Source organism: Panthera uncia, chromosome X (assembly GCF_023721935.1).
Source record: "Panthera uncia isolate 11264 chromosome X, Puncia_PCG_1.0, whole genome shotgun sequence".
Classification (NCBI taxonomy): domain Eukaryota; kingdom Metazoa; phylum Chordata; class Mammalia; order Carnivora; family Felidae; genus Panthera; species Panthera uncia.
In genome coordinates this window covers 19,675,360-19,693,200 of record NC_064817.1, presented here as the reverse complement: position 1 = coordinate 19,693,200, position 17,841 = coordinate 19,675,360, and the positions used below count along the sequence as shown (strand labels likewise).

General features: G+C 43.6%; 1 protein-coding gene across 5 annotated transcripts in view; it reads left to right on the top strand.

Annotated features, from left to right (window-relative positions):
- Window positions 1-2,807: 2,807 nt before the first annotated feature.
- PCYT1B (phosphate cytidylyltransferase 1B, choline) overlaps window positions 2,808-17,841 on the top strand; it is a 126,179-nt gene continuing 111,145 nt past the window's right edge. For 4 of the 5 annotated variants that reach the window (XR_007460462.1, XM_049643623.1, XM_049643617.1 and 1 more), the window contains exon 1: window positions 2,808-3,311. Coding sequence is in view for 4 of the 5 variants with exons in the window: in XM_049643623.1 (XP_049499580.1) it covers window positions 2,960-3,311 (352 nt within the window). In the remaining variant the exon portion in view is untranslated. The remainder of the gene's footprint in view (window positions 3,312-17,841) is intronic. The other variant, XM_049643625.1, reaches the window with a different exon arrangement.

Genomic DNA, 17,841 nt, shown 5'->3' with positions numbered 1-17,841 from the left:
TTAATTCATGGAAAGAAGAGTATTGCATCAGCTCTGGACCTGAGGCCTGTTTGACCAGCCACGCCACCTGGCGTAGAACACCTCATCTCTTGAACCACGAGGATACTCATTCCCCAAATTCAAGAGCGTTTCTCTTATAATAGGACTAACATAGTTTGCTTCCCCCACAACGCCCAATTCTCTGAGGGTCAGGGGCTGCAGAGAGAGAAAAAGTATCAGTGCTGCAGACCGGGAGACTTAGGGGCTAAATCCAGCCCTCACTCTGTTCACCAAGTGGGACTGCTTGGCCCAGAGGAGCAGCTTTTTGAAATTTATTTCTTTATTTTGAGAGAACGGTGGGGAGGAGCAGAGAGAGAGAGAGAGGGAGAGAGAGAATCCCAAGCAGACTCTGGGTGACAGCACAGAGCCTGATGCAGGGCTCAAACTCATGAACTGTGAGATCATGACCTGAGCCAAAATCAAGAGTTGGAAGCTTAACCGACTGAGCCACACAGGTGCCCCAAGTTAATTCACACATAGTGCCTTATACAGGAACTGAGATCTGCTGCCCACCCATTTCCACCTCTGTGGGCCTGGGCAACTAGGTTCTACCCACTGACACAACTATCAGGGCTCTGGGGCATCCCTTGTATAGACCACAGGGGATTGTTCATAGGGATCATCTGAGACCGTTTTAGTTTATGAGACTCTCAAAAGCAGAGAAGACCCCAGAAAGCTACCAATAAGTGTTCAGATAATAGATATCTTCATAATCCACGGGTAAGTGGCTTAATTTGATCACCTGGGCTAGATCTACGTTAAGAATACAGTACGTTGTTGTATTGGTGGCCCTGTCTCCATTCCATTTGCTTTAGAGTCAGAATCAATCAAAACCTATCCTCGCAACGTTCTAATGCTCAGGGCCAATAATCGCCTACTCTAAGCAGGAATTAACTGAGGGAATAGATTGGCAGCTCTTCTTCTTTTGGATGTGTGACAAGAAGCTTGGAAATATAATCAAATGCACTGTTATTCTAAGAGATGACAACAAGAGGCAATTTCAAAACAAGCCTCTCTTGTGAACCGTTGGGCCTTGATGACACAAGAGTGATTTTTCCATTACTGAGAAGAGTAAACCAGTGCAAATACAGGTAGATGATGTTTTTCTGACAGCTGAGCCAGGTTTTACTTCACTTTCAGAGAAATCTTCTGTTAGAGTCCATCGGTACATGCTGTGTTGGTCCGGCCACATTTCAGTGGGTCCAGTGAATCACTCTTGGAGAAATAATGTGCCCAGGACTTGGGCTTTTCTTTTTCTCTTTTAGCTGACTACCTGGAACCCACCGTTGGAGTGTGGCTTACCTCTGATGGCCAATCTTAGCCTCTTTGGGGGGATGAGCCATGGGGATAAGAACAGGGATGAGGGAAAGACACGGGAATGAAGAAGGATAAGGTATCTGAGAAAATGCTTGGGTCTGAATAGAATCATTGCAAATTGGGGGCTCTAGGGACCTGGGGGAGAGGTCTGACACAAATATAATATCTCTTTCCTTCCTCACTTCCTCAGTGACTCAGTTCCTCAGTCACTTCTAGGTCAAGTTCCACGGGATTTTCTCCCTATTGCCCTCTCAACTCCCCTCATGCCGGAGATTCTCTGCTACAGTCCTCACATTGTTTACAAAATAAGTATATCAGCCCTAGTTCAGTCAGAGAAGCACAGCCACTATGAGATGTGGAGGAAGGGATTTAACATAGGAAATAGACCTGGCCCACTGTGGGAGGGGTGGGGGGAATGGAGGTCGGTGGGGCAATTGGATGATGGGACAAGTTAACCCATCTACAGTTACAAGCCCAGCATATATGGCTGCCAAAGTGCAGGAGGCTCCCCCCGCCCCCAGGAAGCTCTGGAAAGCCGCTCCGACCTCCGTTGGGCTGGAGAAACGTCTGAGGGCGGACTCTGAGCTGCTGTTGCTTAACGGGGTCAGCAGTTAGTAAGATGATGGATCGAGACACAGAGCAAAGGGGAGTGAGGGTAATCTGGGACCTTCTGTCACCACTCCCAACCATGACAACCTTTGGAAATAATGACCACCTCACCCTCACCTTCCACATCTTATATAAAATCCTCTTTTGGCCAACTCGAACCCAGAGCCGGAAGGGAAGGGGATCCCCGGGAATGGGATTCCAGCTGGCCAAGTCCGCACACTACACCCCACCATGCTAGGCAATGTAGCAGCGATTCACTGATAGAGCTTCTCCAGCAACCAGCCCAGCACCCGGACACAGAAAGGCTGGGATGGACGGATGGGTGCAAAGGTTGAAAGGCTCCTTTGACCGATCAGAGCGCGTTGTCTCATCCTGGAGAGTGTAATAGGTGAGCGAGTGACCAAGAGTTTTCCCGCTAGCGTGGAGCTTGGAAAATCTTTATGTGGCTAAGGTGAATTTAGATGGACAGCCATCTTCATTCTGAGCCGAGGTATGATACTCGTGTTAAGAGCAGCACTTAAAAAGAATCTTGTCCAAAATGCCCCAGTACATGCATATTTAAAGAGTTCTTTTAACACACAATGGTATTTGAGGGGGAATTACCTTAACACAACTTGTGAAGATTCTACATGATTAAAATGCACAAGTTCACTTATCGGTGGTGATTAGAATGGCTCCTTGGCAGAGAAAATGTTTATTAGAATCAAAGTATGTAGGAGAGATTTCCTTTCTCTATCTTTATTCTCCCGTTGAAAGAAAGTGTTGAAGTGTGTATTAACAGTTCAAGGTCTCGGCTACTTTTTATCTTGAAAAAAAGAGACAAAATGTTTGTCATTCCGGGAGCATAATCAGTTCAGCCGGCACACAATGACATAGTTAATTCACCAACGGAATTTGTTGCCATAGCTCCAGTGAGGGATAGGGGAGATAAAACAATGGCCTTTTTCACCAGCGCAGCTTTCACCACAACCTGCCTGTCCCCGCACGGCAGGCCATGATAGCGCCAGTCCAGAGCACAGCACTTGTCGATGAACAGCGGCCCAGAGGGGACAAGAGGAGGCCGGTGGCAAACAAAGCAGGAACACCCAGCACCTTGGATCTCTGCTCATTCGATCACTGGGACACGACTAGCTCCTCGGAGCTTGTGGTTCAGGTTCACCATTGGTCAAGTGCTCCAGTAAATCCAGAGAAGGAAGATTTCATCCTGGGACTCAAAAGAACTCCAAAGAGAAGAGAGGACTCTAGGAGACGGGGAAAGCAGACCAGGAGCAGAAATGGTGGGCCACCAGCAATGCACCTTGGAACAGGATACCAGGGACCATGGCACTTCCAGATCCTGGCGCGAGGTAACAGACATGCTTTCTTAGTGATCTTTGCCTGTTTGAATATCGAAGTAGGTCCCCAAAGTAAAGCCCTATGTATCTGTGAGTGTAACGGACCTGCGCTAATTAATATAGTCCCTCTCAACATGGAAATCTTATCCTTTCCATCTAAAGGTGATAAAAAAGAAAAGTTGGGGCTCCTGTTTGTTTATCCCCTTACTGACTATGCAGGATCCCTGGATAGAGTTAGATGACAGGAACAGCTTCTCTTTCGGAAAAGCAGTCAAATCAGGATGAGGAAATGTAGGTGGTTGGAGGCAAAGAATGACGCTGTGTGAGCCTGAGGGCGTTGGAGAACCGTGGTAACAAAGTGTTCATTACCCTACAGAATGAGAAAGTTTCCTCTTAGAAAAGTCACAACATCTTGACACCCGTTTCTGAATTTCTCGTTGTGCAATTATCACAGAAGTGAGACCACCTCTATGGTCTTGCCTTGTGGGGCATTGAGTGCCTAAGGGAATGTGCATTTTAGTGGAGTCCTATTCAATCAAATGAATTCTAGATGGAAAAAGCTTAGGTGGTCAGACGAAATAGTAAGAAGGCTTTCAGGTGATGTGAAGGAGAGATTAGGACCGGGGGAAGCTTCCTGGCAATGACATAATGTTCCTGCTTTACAGTAAAGGTGGTTTCACGCCACACCCTGACAGCAGTTTCTTGGGTCTCAAGATACCAGCTCTGCTCTTGCTTGTCTCGGCACTCCTTCGAAAGCTCCCCATCCCCCTCAGAGCGAGCAGGGCTGGCTGGTTCAAGCACCCCATGCCTCAGAAAGTAGTCTAGGCCCACAGCCACTGGGCACCTGGGCAACACGACTGGGAGAGCAATTCCTCTATTCGATCCCTTCCCCATTGGCCCCAGTATTGTCTCAGATTTGGAAAAAGTGTACATGTTGGGGACTCATGAGTTTTACCAGCTCATTTTATTGCGTAAATGGGGGGATAAGGATGCATTTCAGTCCTTCATTTATTCACTCTTCCACATCTCATTCCAAAAATAGATTTGACATGGTATTAAAACAACTAAAAAGATTCAGTTCTTGACTGGTACAGATATGGAAAGTTGAGATGATCTTTCTCTGTCCAGTCATGGAGAATTAAATCTGTGCAAATAATCACTCCGTATTCCCATACCTTTTGTGAATTGAAAAATAACCAAGGTCTTCTGATCTCATGGGTCTCTCAATAGCATCACTTAATATACTAACGGCTGCAGTTTTGGAGCGCCTGGCTGGCTCAGTTGGTGGAGCATGCAACTCTTGGTTTCAGGGGTGTGAGTTCAAGCCCCAAACTGGGTGTAGAGATTACCTAAAAATAAAATCTTTAGGGGCACCTGCGCGGCTCAGTCAGTTAAGGGTCTGACTCTTGATATCAGCTCTGGTCATGATCTCACAGTCATGACATCAAGCTCTATATTGGGTTCTGCGCTGAGCATGGAGCCTGCTTAAGAGGCTCTCTCTCCTTCACTCTTGGCGCCTCCCTGCCCGATAAATAAATGAACTTAAAAAAATAAAATCTTAAAAAAAAGAGCAGCTGCAATTTTTGGTCCTTAGTAGGTGGCATGCCCTGTGGTAAGTACGTTGGGTGTCCTATTTCATGTGATTACGTCCAGCAAAAGTGCCTGAGCTCCTGACTACTTCCCTATTCTGCTAATCTGTGCTTTACTTTCTTCACTTACATGGGCTGGGTTTATTTAGCCCCCTCGGGCAAGCATGAATTACGCTATTAATTATAACAATGACGAAGAAGTGATTGTGTTGACATTTTAATCAGCCTTTTGGGTTCTCGGTGTACTTTTCATACAAAAGCTGACCTCAACTTCTATAAATTTAACTTCCTGACTCCCACCTCTTTTGCTCACCATACACTGATACCCCCAAGCTAATAGTACTGCTTACCAACTGATAGTTGTAAACATTGTCATTAAATATTTTATCTGAACAATGAGGATAATTCTGAATTTAATAATATTTATGAGTTCTCTAGGAATGCGAACACCCTTTAAATGAGAGAGCCGGTTATTCATTTTGCACATATTTAACTTTGGTACTTGATCGGCACTTATTTGGAAGTAGGAGAATGCCTGGATACATCTCAATTCCTCTTACTCCAAATCCCGTCAGGTAGACGTTATTTACATTCTCGTTTTCAAGTGAGAAACTTCAAGCTCACAGAAGTTAAGTAAATTGCCAAAGGTAGTAAGTGTACAGCTAAGATTCAGGATCTTGGAATACATTTTCACTTTTTCTAAATGTTTATTTTTGAAAGAGAGAGAGACAGAGAGCTCGTGAGCTGGGGAGGGGCAGAGAGAGAGGGAGAGAGAGAATCTCAAGCGGGTGCCACACTATCAGCGTGGAGCCCGACTTGGAGCTCGAACTCACGAACCATGAGATTATGACCAGAGTTGAAATCGAGACTCATTCAGATGCCCCCATTTTCACTTTTTCTTTAAGCCTGCACTGTCATTTAAGATAGCCACGAACCACATATGGCTGTTTAAATTTAAATTTTAGTTTAGGGGCACCTGTGTGGCTCAATCGGTTAAGCATCCAACTTTGACTCAGGTCATGATCTTGTGGTCTGTGAGTTCAAGCCCCACCCCCGTCGGGCTCTGTGCTGACGGCTCAGAGCCTGGATCCTGCTTTGGAGTCTGTGTCTGCCTCTCTCTCTCTCTCTCTTTCTCTCCCTCTCAAAAATAAATAAACATTAAAACATTTTTTGATTTAAATTTTAGTTTAAATTAAATAAAATTTAAAATTTAGTTCCTCAGTGGCACTAGCCACATTTCAAGTGCTCAGTAGCCATGTGTGGCTAGTGACTACCTCATGTGGATGGCTAGACAGCACAGATATAGAATATTACATCACTGCAGAAAGTTCTATTGGATAATACTGCTTTAAGTTGTAGTATCTCTTTTCGATATGTTGACACATGTCCTCAAAATATATTGCAGTACTGTTATAAGTAATATGGATTTAATATTTTACAGTAAAATTTCATTCATTGGAAGTCTCCTCATTTGCATAGCACCAAGTTAACTTTGATCTGCAAATTAATAATATAGATAAGAGTCAAGGAGACGTTAAACACACTTCAGAGGCCAAAGATTTTTAAGCACCATCAAATAACTCCAGAAGCACTCACTTAGATGCAAGCAATTGATATGATAATTACACATCATTTTTATTTATTCATTAAAACAGGATCCCCTAAGGTGCCCTGGTAGGAAATAATATGGTTAGCCTAGTGCTTTATAGCAAATCTTCTGCTATTTCTAAATTCTATGGAAAATCATTTTATACTACTGATTTACCTTCCTCTCTTCCTTTGGGTCATTAAGTAAATTGGTAGCATAAAATACTATCACAGTGAAATTTTTATTAGCTCAAGATCTAATTCTAAAACCCTCCCTTCTTCCACTCTATCCCAGGATACCCCGGAAGGAGTGTCCCTGGGGGCCCCTCATAGACCCCGGAACATAGGAGGGGTTTGATAAATATCTGTTGATTGACAGAGACAGTTCTTTCAAGATGCCACTTGTAGGAGTGGACTCCGATTTTCTACATAGAATTCATGGATCAAAATGAAAACTGTCTTCCATTTCTTCTTTTCCCTTTACCAATCTTTGCTGCAAAGTCTTCATTGTGAGATAAGGGGTTCCTATTTGTGAGAAAAAGATGCCTTGCAGGCATTCAGGTTGGAGGGTGGGAGTGAGCAGTGTGATCCTATGTGAAAATTCAGAACCAAATCTGTGAGCTTCTTCAGAAAAGAGAGCTGCCTTCCCAAGGCACCAGCCATCATTTGGGCCCATCAGTTCTTTTTTTTTTAATGTTTATTTATTTACTTTTTGAGAGAGAGAGTGGATGTGAGTGAGCCCGCAGAGTGGGGGAAGGGTAGAGAGAGAGGGAGAGAGAGAATCCCAAGCAGGCTCCACGCTGATAAGGCAGAGCCCTGACTTGGGGCTTGAACTCACAAACCTATGAGATCATGACCTAAGCCAAAACCAAGAGTCAGACACTCAACCGACTAAATCACCCAGGCACCCCAGGAACCATCAGTTCTTAAGCAGTATGTTGAGGGGTGCCTGGATGGCCCAGTTGGTTAAGTGTTCAACTTCAGCTCAGGTCATGATCTCACGGTTCGTGGGTTCAAGCCTTGTGTCGGGCTGTGAGCTGAAAGCTTGAGCCTGCTTCAGAGTCTGTGTCTCCCTCTCTCCCTCTGTCCTTCCCCTGCTTGTGCTGTCTCTCTCTCAAAAATAAATACACAAAGATTAAACAAGACCAGTATGTTGAACACATTTGCCAGGTACTGTGCTGGCTCTAGGTAACAGGATAGAAGAAGAGAATTTTGAGTTATTTAGAGAAGAATGACCCTTGAATTTCTAAATCTTTAGTGGTTTCTGGCAAGCTTGCTTGAAGTGGTCATTCCAAACATGGAAAAACTCAATTCCTCAGTTTAGCAGTTAGCTTCAAAGAATATGATTTGTCACTTCCTTGCCTTCTGTATGAAAAATTTCTAGTGTAAGCCATAAGCAAAGAAAGAGAAAATCATTGAAACAATATAAATGCATTTGGAATAGTTAGTCTTTATTTGGAGGGAATTAAACAATTTGGAACAGTCCAAATTCATGAAGTTTAGATATCTGAGCATCTTTTTTTTTTTTTAACGTTTATTTATTTTTGGGACAGAGAGAGACAGAGCATGAATGGGGGAGGGGCAGAGAGAGAGGGAGACACAGAATGGGAAGCAGGCTCCAGGCTCCGAGCCACCAGCCCAGAGCCCGACGTGGGGCTCGAACTCACGGACCGCGAGATCGTGACCTGAGCCGAAGTCGGACGCTCAACCGACTGAGCCACCCAGGCGCCCCTAAAGCCACTTAGGGCAAGTAGATATTACATTTTTACTTTTTGTTCCATAACACAATTGGGGCTTTTTCCCTCTCATCCATCTGCAATTCCTTCACCTGAATCCTAGTATTACAGGAACGGCATGTATTTGTACAACCTGCAGCTAACTCACTGCAGTCTTTGTCTCCTTTGGAGACTATATGGTAGACCTATCCAAGGGTCACATGCCATGCTGACCCAGTTAACAGATGCATCATCACTGCCATCGGCTGCTCTGCTGATAGCTCTCACTCTGAAAATTGACAGGTAGTGCACACGCTGTATGTCTGTTGCAACTGAATCTGGGTTTCTAGAAGACACGAATCTCTCTCCCTAAACCATGGCTCCCCATCCACCGTGGTCCACTAAGGCAAGCCTTGACTAGTATGCATTTTGGAAATCTTACCAGCTCACCCAAATGGCTCAATTAGCACACGAAAAGATGTGGAGTGAGAGGTGAAACCTGTGTCTGTTGAAACCTGGGCTTCTTCTGGTCTTCCCAGTACTGGAAACTATGGGAAGAAAAGGAATCTTACTGGTTTCTCTTATTTTTGTCCGTTATTCTCAGGGAGTTGGGACCGGCTCTCAAATACCTTGGAGCAAAGGATATACAAGAACTGGCATAAAATTAATCTTGCCCTTGGGGAACCTGGGTGGGTCAATCGGTTAAGCATCCGGTTTCTGCTCAGGTCATGATCTTGCAGTCCATGGGTTCGAGTCCCACGTCAGGCTCTGTGCTGACAGCTCAGAGCATGGAGCCTGTTTCAGATTCTGTGTCTCCCTCTCTTTCTGACCCTCCCCCGTCCATGCTCTGTCTCTGTCTCAAAAATAAATAAATGTTAAAAAAAATTTAAAAAAATGAATCTTGCCCCATTCTTGCAGTGAGGACTTATAATGTGAAAAACATACTCTTTATTTCAATCTTGCCCCAGGCATTAGAGCATTTTATTTTTTTATTTTAGTATTTTTATTTTTTGAAGTAATCGCTGTGCCCAACATGGGGCCTGAACTCGTAACCCTGAGATCAAGAGTCACATGTTCTACTGACTGAGCCAGCCAGGTGCCCCTATTAGAGCATTATAAAGTTCTCTTGGGCTTTTCATGAACTAGAATTTTTTTCTTTCTCTCCCTCTATCTCACATATACACACACACACGCACGCACATGTGCACACACAGATACACACATGGAAAGAAAAAAGAAAGGAAAAAAATGGAAAGTGTGGCCCAGGACAAAAAGAAAAATAATATCTGTTTCAAATGTGTCTTCTTCAGTTCCATTAAGTCATAGAAAAAAGTAACAGGAATTTAAATGATAATTCTTTTAAAAAAGCGAAGATGGTAAGATTAGATTTTTAACAGTACCATCATATTTACTAAAAAACAAACAAAAAATCTTTCAGAGTTTGCCCTACCTATATATTCCTGCTCTATACATTCTTTGAGAGTGTAGACTATCACATCTTGGATGCATGGCTCCTGATGTACTGTAGATGCTCAGTAAGTGTTTGTTGAATGAGTGAAAGGAATTTAAATCCCTGTTTATTCTCTATCCTCTTTGCCCAGGGAGAATCCTGTGTTTGTTCATCTAAGGTCAACTCTAGGTTGTCCCGGAGAATGAATGAATTTCAACCCAGTCTATAAGGCATGCATCATTGTTGGGTAGACCCACTTCAACTTGACTCCAGCGTCTAAATTGAATGACTTGATCATGAACACCAGCCACAAAGATGGAGTAATCACTATTTACAGGACTTTCCATCCCAAACCCTGCCAGACTCCTAGGTTTGCTGGAGGTTTGTGATATCTCAAGGCGAGGTGGGATCTGCTCAGAGACACCAGAGGTGGCTGACTCCCTCTCTACAGTTTTTCCTTGGCTTCCCCTGCGATGTGCACAGCAGGCTCAGCCTCCAGGAGACATGGGTCAGGCTTGTACACAAATCTGTCCCATAAATTCCTTGCCATGTGGCTACTACACCTTCCCTGAAGAGGGCAATTGAAGGAAGCTTGTAAGTATCACACAAGGAATTCAGTACACAGATGGAGAATTAATAAAAGAGTTTTGTAGGGTTTTCTCCATTCTACAAGGTAGGAGAGTAGCACAGTAGAAGTCTTCTTACCATATACAATGGGGACCGATAGGTTGGTTAATTGAAAAATAAAATGTCTCTGATAAAGAGTTTAAAAAGATGATAAATATATGCATTAAATATTTTTGAATTTAAAATAATATATTATTACTTTGCCAATCCTTTAATTGGACCACCAATTAGAACTCTGTGTTGTCTTTTCTTTATTGAGCATCACATAGGCAATATCTATGATTTCCATTTTGGGTTTATTCTAAATGAAGTGAAAACTTAAGATATTTGTAAAAAATGGAGTATAAAATGCTATGTTTTGGGGGATCTTTTCCCTATCTTTACAGTTGTCTTGCCCTCACCTAATTCAATAGTAGTTTTTAAAAGCCACATGACTGCTTCTTGTCTTTTGAAAACAATTTAGTCTTAAAAATACTCTTTTTGCATCATTTTTATCAGTTTCCATAACATTTAATTAAATTGTATCATTTCCATCACAGTGGGCATAAACAGGATGGGGGAAAATTCAGTTAACTCTTATAAAATGTAAAACTCAACTTTTCAGAGCTAATCTACCCAGGCATTCTCAAGAGTAGCTTACTACCAGACAGAAGCATTCAGAGTGCTCTTAGAGTCCATAGGGAAAATGGAGGGCACTGGTTAATTCTGCAGGTTGGTTAACCTGGAGGTTGATTTAAGGGAATCACTACTGTTCCTCTCTGGCCATAAAATGTTAAAAATAATAGTAATCACAGCAGGAAGGAAATCTTGTGTTTGTCTTCCATGCTTCAGGTGTACTGCATTATTTAATGAGCACCTCCTTTGTGACTGCCACTCAGGAGATTCAAAGAGACATTCTTTTCAAGATATAAGCCATTAAATTGTTAAAAAACTCACTAAAAACCAATTCGTTGTTTTTTAGTATATTCACAGGGTTACACAACCTGCAACACATTTTACTTTTAGAGGACTTTCATCACCACCTCCAAAAACTGCACTCAGTAGCAGTCAGTCCCTCCCCAGTCCCCCCAATAGCCCTGGTACTAGAAAACCACTCATCGATTTCTCTTACGTGGAGTTGCCTTTTCTGGACATTTTACAGAGGTGGAATCATACAACATGTCGTCTTTTGTGTCTGGCTTCTTTCAGTGAGTTTATCTTTTCAAGGTCCATTCATGTTGTAGCATGGATCTGTACTTCATCCTTTTTCATGGCCAAATAATATTCCATTGTATGGATAAACCACTATTTGTTTCTCCATTCACCAGGAGGTGGACATTTGGGTTGCTTGCACTTCTTGGTTATTGTGAATAGTGCTATGACATTTGTGTACAAGATTTTCGTGAACACATGTTTTCAATACTCTCGGGTAAATACCTAGGCGTGGAATTGGTAGGTCAAATGGTAACTCTATTTTTAACTTTTTGAGGAACTGCCAATTACATTCCACCAGCAGTGTATGAGGTTCCGATTTCTCCACATCCTCACCAACTCTTGTTATTTTCCATTTTCAAAATTTTAGCCATCCTAGTGGGTGTGAGGTGGTGTCTCATTGTGGTTTTGGTTTGCATGTCCCTAATGGCTAATGAGGTTGTGCATTGTTCACATATCTATTGGCCATTTGTGTATCTTCTTTGGAGAAACGTCTTTTCAAATCCTTTGCCCATTTTGAATTGTGTTATTTCTTGCAAAGATCCATCTTTGCCTTAAAGCAAGGTTTCTCAACTTTGGCATTATTGACAATTTGGGTTGGTTAATTCTTCGTTATGGGGGGTTTTCTTGTGCGCATTGTAGCATGTTTACAGCATCCTTAGTCTTTACCCACCAGATGTCAGTAGCACCCCCCCAAGTTGTAACAATCAAAACTTTGTCCAGGGGCACCTGGCTGGCTCACTCGGTGGAGCATGCAACTCTTGATCTCAGGGTTGTAATTTCGAGCCCCACGTTAGGTGTAGAGATTACTTAAGAATAAAATCTTAGTGGCACCTGGATGGTTCAGTCATTTAAGCATCTGACTCTCAATTTCGGCTCAGGTCGTGATCTCACAGTCGTGCGATGGAGCCCTGCATTGGCTCTGGACATGGAGCCTGCTTAGGATTCTCTCCCTTTTCCTCTGCACCCCCCCAACAAATAATAAATAAATAAATAAAATCTTAAAAACAACAACAACAACAACTGTGTCCAGACACTACAAAATCACCCTTGGGGAGCGGGATACAAATTATCCCTAAGTAAAGGACCGCTGCTCTAAAAGGTTCTCCTGTGCAGCTAAGAAACACTCACGTAGAAACGTAACTGAGCTTTAAGGGAGTGCTGGAGGCAGAAGCCCGTGGGAGGGTTGAGGATGACGTAAGAAAGTGGATGGATCCCGGAGGTATGAACTGATCTTCCCAAGCCTGGTTGATGGATTAATTAACAATAGGAGAGACAGATGCCAAGGCTACAAGTGAGAATTAGGTAACATCATGAGATAAATAATGATTCAATATAATCACACCAAAGGAGTCGTAAGTTTGTATACAAAAGTATCAAAAGTGTGGTACATCTAGATTATGGGGTTTATGAGGTGAATTTACTCTGAGCTGGTCTCTGGAAAGAGTGTCATCCCCTGATGCTCCTAGGCGTGAAGTATAAGTACCTGTTAAGTGGCCTTTCCCTGTTAGCCCTTGGCTTCATTTCTCCTGTTAGTCTCGTCTGGGGCGGGGGCGGGGGGGATGTGTGCACATCTGTCTCAGACCCAGTGCTGGGTTTCAAGGAACAGTAAGTAGCCGCTGAGCTAGCTTTTTCAGTAGGGCAAATGCAAAAGTCTATCTAATAGAACCCACAGAAAGCTGAAAAGCAAGGAAAGGAACAGGAGCAGCTTGACAAGGCCTCGGAAAGGCTCATTTGCAGACATATTTACTCTAATCCCCTGATCTACTCAGTTGGCATCTCTTAGTTCTAATTTCTGAAAGAGGGAATCTGAAGATCTGAGGAACCACCGAACAGCCCAAGGCTTGGTTTCTTCATCAGGTGTCCCAACCCAATTCCCTGGGCTGGGGGCTGGGGGCTGTATTCATAGAAGGGGTGGAGTGAGTTGAGGGCCAGATAGAGTAAAAGGAACTACCTCATAGATGCATAAGCATTTCTACCACCTGTACAGATTCCCCACCCCACTGTTTATCTTCTCAAACGTGTTTGCCCCATTGCCACGTGACACACACGACACGTCTCACAGGAATGGCCTTGCTGTTGTTTGCCAGTAGAATACGGTTACCACCATTTACCTATGGCCCTGTGGTCTTGAGGTCAAGTATCTTTATTTTATTTTATTTAAAAAAATTTTTTTAACATTTATTCATTTTTGAAAGGCAGAGAGACAGAGCACAAATGGGGGAGGGGCAGAGAGAGAGGGAGACACAGAAACAGAAGCAGGCTCCAGGCTCTGAGCTATCAGCACAGGGCCCGATGCGGGGCTCGAACTCATGGACCGCGAGATCATGACCTGAGCCGAAGTCGGCCACTTAATCGACTGAGCCACCCAGGCGCCCCTCTTTATTTTGTTTTAAAGTCATCGCTGTACCCAGTGTGGGGCTTGAACTCACAACCCTGAGATCAAGGGTCACACGCTCTACCACCTGAGCCAGCCAGGCACCCCAGGCATCTTGACTTTAAAAGGTGGATGTGGGATGGGGGGCAAATTATCCATAATGTATTCTATTGAATAACGACATTGTAGGCGGGTGTCATTGAAACTAAGGTGAACTATTTTAACACGAAAAATATATCTGTTGGGGAGCGCTGTCTGCATCCCCTTCATCCCAACCCTCCCCCTTTGGCGTCACAGTTGGGAATAAAGACTACTAAGCCGTTGAGAGACCGTACCTCCTTCCCACTGGTTAATAAAGTGATGCCCTGCCTTCACAGCCTATTAATTAAGAAGGTAATCAGTGCATGCTTCAAGTTTGCTATTTGAAACTCAAAGGCAATAAAATCAGAACACTACTCAGATTTTTTTCTCTTCAAGAAATGAATAACAAATTAGGGCCACAGAGCTAGAGTAATCACATTTTGAAAGATTTCTCCTGAGCATGTCTTTAATAACCTGTATGTGTGGATAAGAAGAACAAAGAAAGGTAAAGTTAATTATCTAGGAAAAGCTTCATCAAGGAGTTTTGGTCACGTTAGCCCAGGGCTTCTCAACCTTGGTATTGATGATATTGGGGGCCAGACAATTCCTCGTTGTGGGGAGCAATCCTGTGCATATAGTGGGTTATTCAGCAACATCGCTGATCTCCAGCCAGTATCCCTGGTCTCTACAGTATAGCCTAGTAGCACCGCCCCACCCAAGTCTTGACAACCAAAAATGTTTCCAGACATGGTGACATGTCCTCTGTGGGGCAAAATCCTCCTGGATTGAGAACTAATGAATTAATCATATACATTCTTCTTACTCCCCATTCCTCTGGGGTCCCTCTAGGGTTTGTTGTTGTTGGGTTTTTTTTTTTTTTAATTTTTAACTTTACAGAAAGAGAGAGAGGGGGTGGAGGAGAAGGGCAGAGGAAGAGAGAGGATCCCAAGCAGGCTGCACACTCAGCGCAGAGCCCGACTCAGGGGTCAGTCTCACAACCCCAAGATCACGACCTGAACGGAAATCAAAAGTCAGATGCACAACCAAGTGAGCGACTCAGCCTCCGAGTTGGTTATTTTAAACCCTTAGAACCAAACGTTTTATACCAGCGCCATCTACACTTTTCCAGGGAATGGTTTGAAAAGAAATTGACTGGATCAAAATTCCTCATCAAAGTGACAAGAAGAGCTCTTTCCATTTCTGAATTGAAGAGTAGCAAACAAAAAGAACAAAGGAAGGAGGTCTAAGAAAGGTATATATGTAAAACACTCAGCTAAACACTTATATTTAATCCCTATGAAACCCTCAGGGGCATAATTAGTCTTATTTTATTGGTGAGGAAACTGAGGTTTAGAGAAGTTACATAATTTGCTCAAGAACACAGTTTGTGGGGCGCCTGGGTGGCTCAGTCGGTTAAGCGTCCGACTTCAGCTCAGGTCACAATCTCGCGGTCTGCGAGTTCGAGCCCCGCGTCGGGCTCTGGGCTGATGGCTCAGAGCCTGGAGCCTGTTTCCGATTCTGTGTCTCCCTCTCTCTCTGCCCCTCCCCCGTTCATGCTCTGTCTCTCTCTGTCTCAAAAATAAATAAACGTTAAAAAAAAAAATTAAAAAAAAAAAAAGAACACAGTTTGTAATTTGGTAGTGGAACCACAAGCCTGATGGCAAATTTGTTCCCATCTGCAGATTGCCTCAGTACATGCACTTAAAGTGTTAGACATCTCATAAAGCAAGGTGACCAATTTTTATCTTTTTAAAAAGAAATACAGCTTTTGGGGTGCCTGGCTGCCTCAGTCAGTAGAGCATGTGACTCTAGATCTCAGGGCTGTGAGTTCCAACCCCACACTGGGCATGAAGTCTACTTTAAAAAAAAAGTAAAAAAATTGTAAATACAGCTTTTATTATGAATAGTTTTTAACGTATGCAGAATTAGACAAAACAGTATCTCCCCATTTGTGCTGTTCATGTACTTGTCGTGCAGCTTCAATAACAATCAGCCCAGTACTAATATTGTTTCATGCAGAGCTTCTCAACCTTGGCATTGACATTTTGGGCAGATCGTTGTACACACACCAGACAAGGCGAAACTAAAGCTGAGTTCTGACTGACTTGACTGGTAAAAGTACATTGAGTCGCTTTGGGATTCAGACAGTTTATTACTTACTTAGTGAAAGATATGTACCATTGGTGCCAGCTTCCTGTAGTCCTTGTCCCCTACACCAAGGACAGCAGGGCAACAAAAGAGGCCAGATGACCTCTAGACTTCTGCTGCTGAGGAGTCCATTGTAGATGGCAACTAACCAGTTTTCTATTCCGCAGGGCTGATGCGGAGGGGGACAGGGCCGGAAGCCCCATATCTCAGCAGAACTCAAGAGGCAGTTAGGAACTGCTTCCTGGGGGTCTCTCAGCGGGAGATAGGGACAAGTAGGAGGTGGCCTCCTAGCAGCTCCTAACAGGCCTCCCACCTCTCACGGTCTGCCTCTGCCGACTGACGGACACTTGGATGAGCCGCAGTTCAAGTCTTTGCCAGCGCTAGCCATGTGGACACATTCAGTGTTGTCAGGCAGGGTGTCAGCGCAGACCCATTCCCCCACGTTGGAGGGCTGTTTCTGTGCATTGTAGGATGTTTAGCACTAAATGCCTGGAGCATCACCCCCTCCCCACACACACACACACACGTGGTAAAGAAAAATATCTCCAGACATCACTAAATGTACGCTGGGGGGACAAAGTTGCAGCCAGTTGAGAAGCTGTCATCTAGAGCCCTATCCACTCCCCACACCCACACAATATAATTCATCTGCAAATACTTCAGTGCATATTTCTAAAATAAAGTTAAAAAAAAACATAAACATGGGGCACCTGTGTGGCTCAGTCGGTTGGGCGTCCAGCTTTGGCTCAAGTCATGATCTCATGGTCTGTGGGTTTGAGCCCCGCATCGGGCTCTGTGCTGATGGCTCAGAGACTGGACCCTGCTTCGGATTCTGCGTCTCCTTCTCTCTGTCCCCTCTCTCCACTCGGACTCTGTCTCTCTGTCTCAAAAAAGTAAATAAACATTAAAAAAATTTTAAAAACCCATAAACATGATATCAGTATCATACCTGAAACATTTACTAATAATCCTACTACAGCATCCAGAAACTGTCCAAATTTCTCATTGTCTCATGCATGTTGTAATTTTTTTTACAGTGTTTTGAATTGCGATCCCAGTAATACGGGGTTTTCATTGCAATTGATGGCTGTGTCTTTTAGATCTTGTTTATTCCTTAGGTTTCTTGCAATTTTTTGGTTGCAGCAACTAAGTTTGTCCTATAGAGCTTCCTACAATCTGGATTTTGCTGATTGCACCCCTGTGGTGTTAATGTACTCCTTTATCCCTTCTTTATTTCCCATAAATTGGTCTTGGATCAAGAGGTGTGATCAAAACCAGGTTCTATTTACTTGGGAAACTACTTGATAGGTGGTGCGTGCGTGTCTCTCTGGAGTGTATGACATTGGCGGTTGTCTGTCTTTTTGTCATGCTGGCAGTTGTTGATGCCCCATGCCTAGATCCACTCATTCATGAGGGGTTTGAAAACAGGGAGAGTCTAATGCGTTACCTTCTTCATTACCTCCATACTTTCATTACTCATTCTAAGACGATCTGCTTCTCCTTACTACTTGGTCACTCAGAAGTACATTTGTATAGAAAAGGTAAGATAAATGCTTGATTCTTTCCCTCTGGCTTCCAGTTTTCAAAATAATGCCTGTGACCCCTTGCAGCTGCCGATGCAGACAACTGACGTCTTTGGTTTGTTTGGGACTCTGTTCTATAGTATTATGAACCGGTGGATTTAAACACAGTTGACGGATTTCAATACATTGCAGTTCTCATCCTAATCGATGCTTCAACTTTTCATCTTAGGCAGACAAGAGTGTTTCCAAGCTGA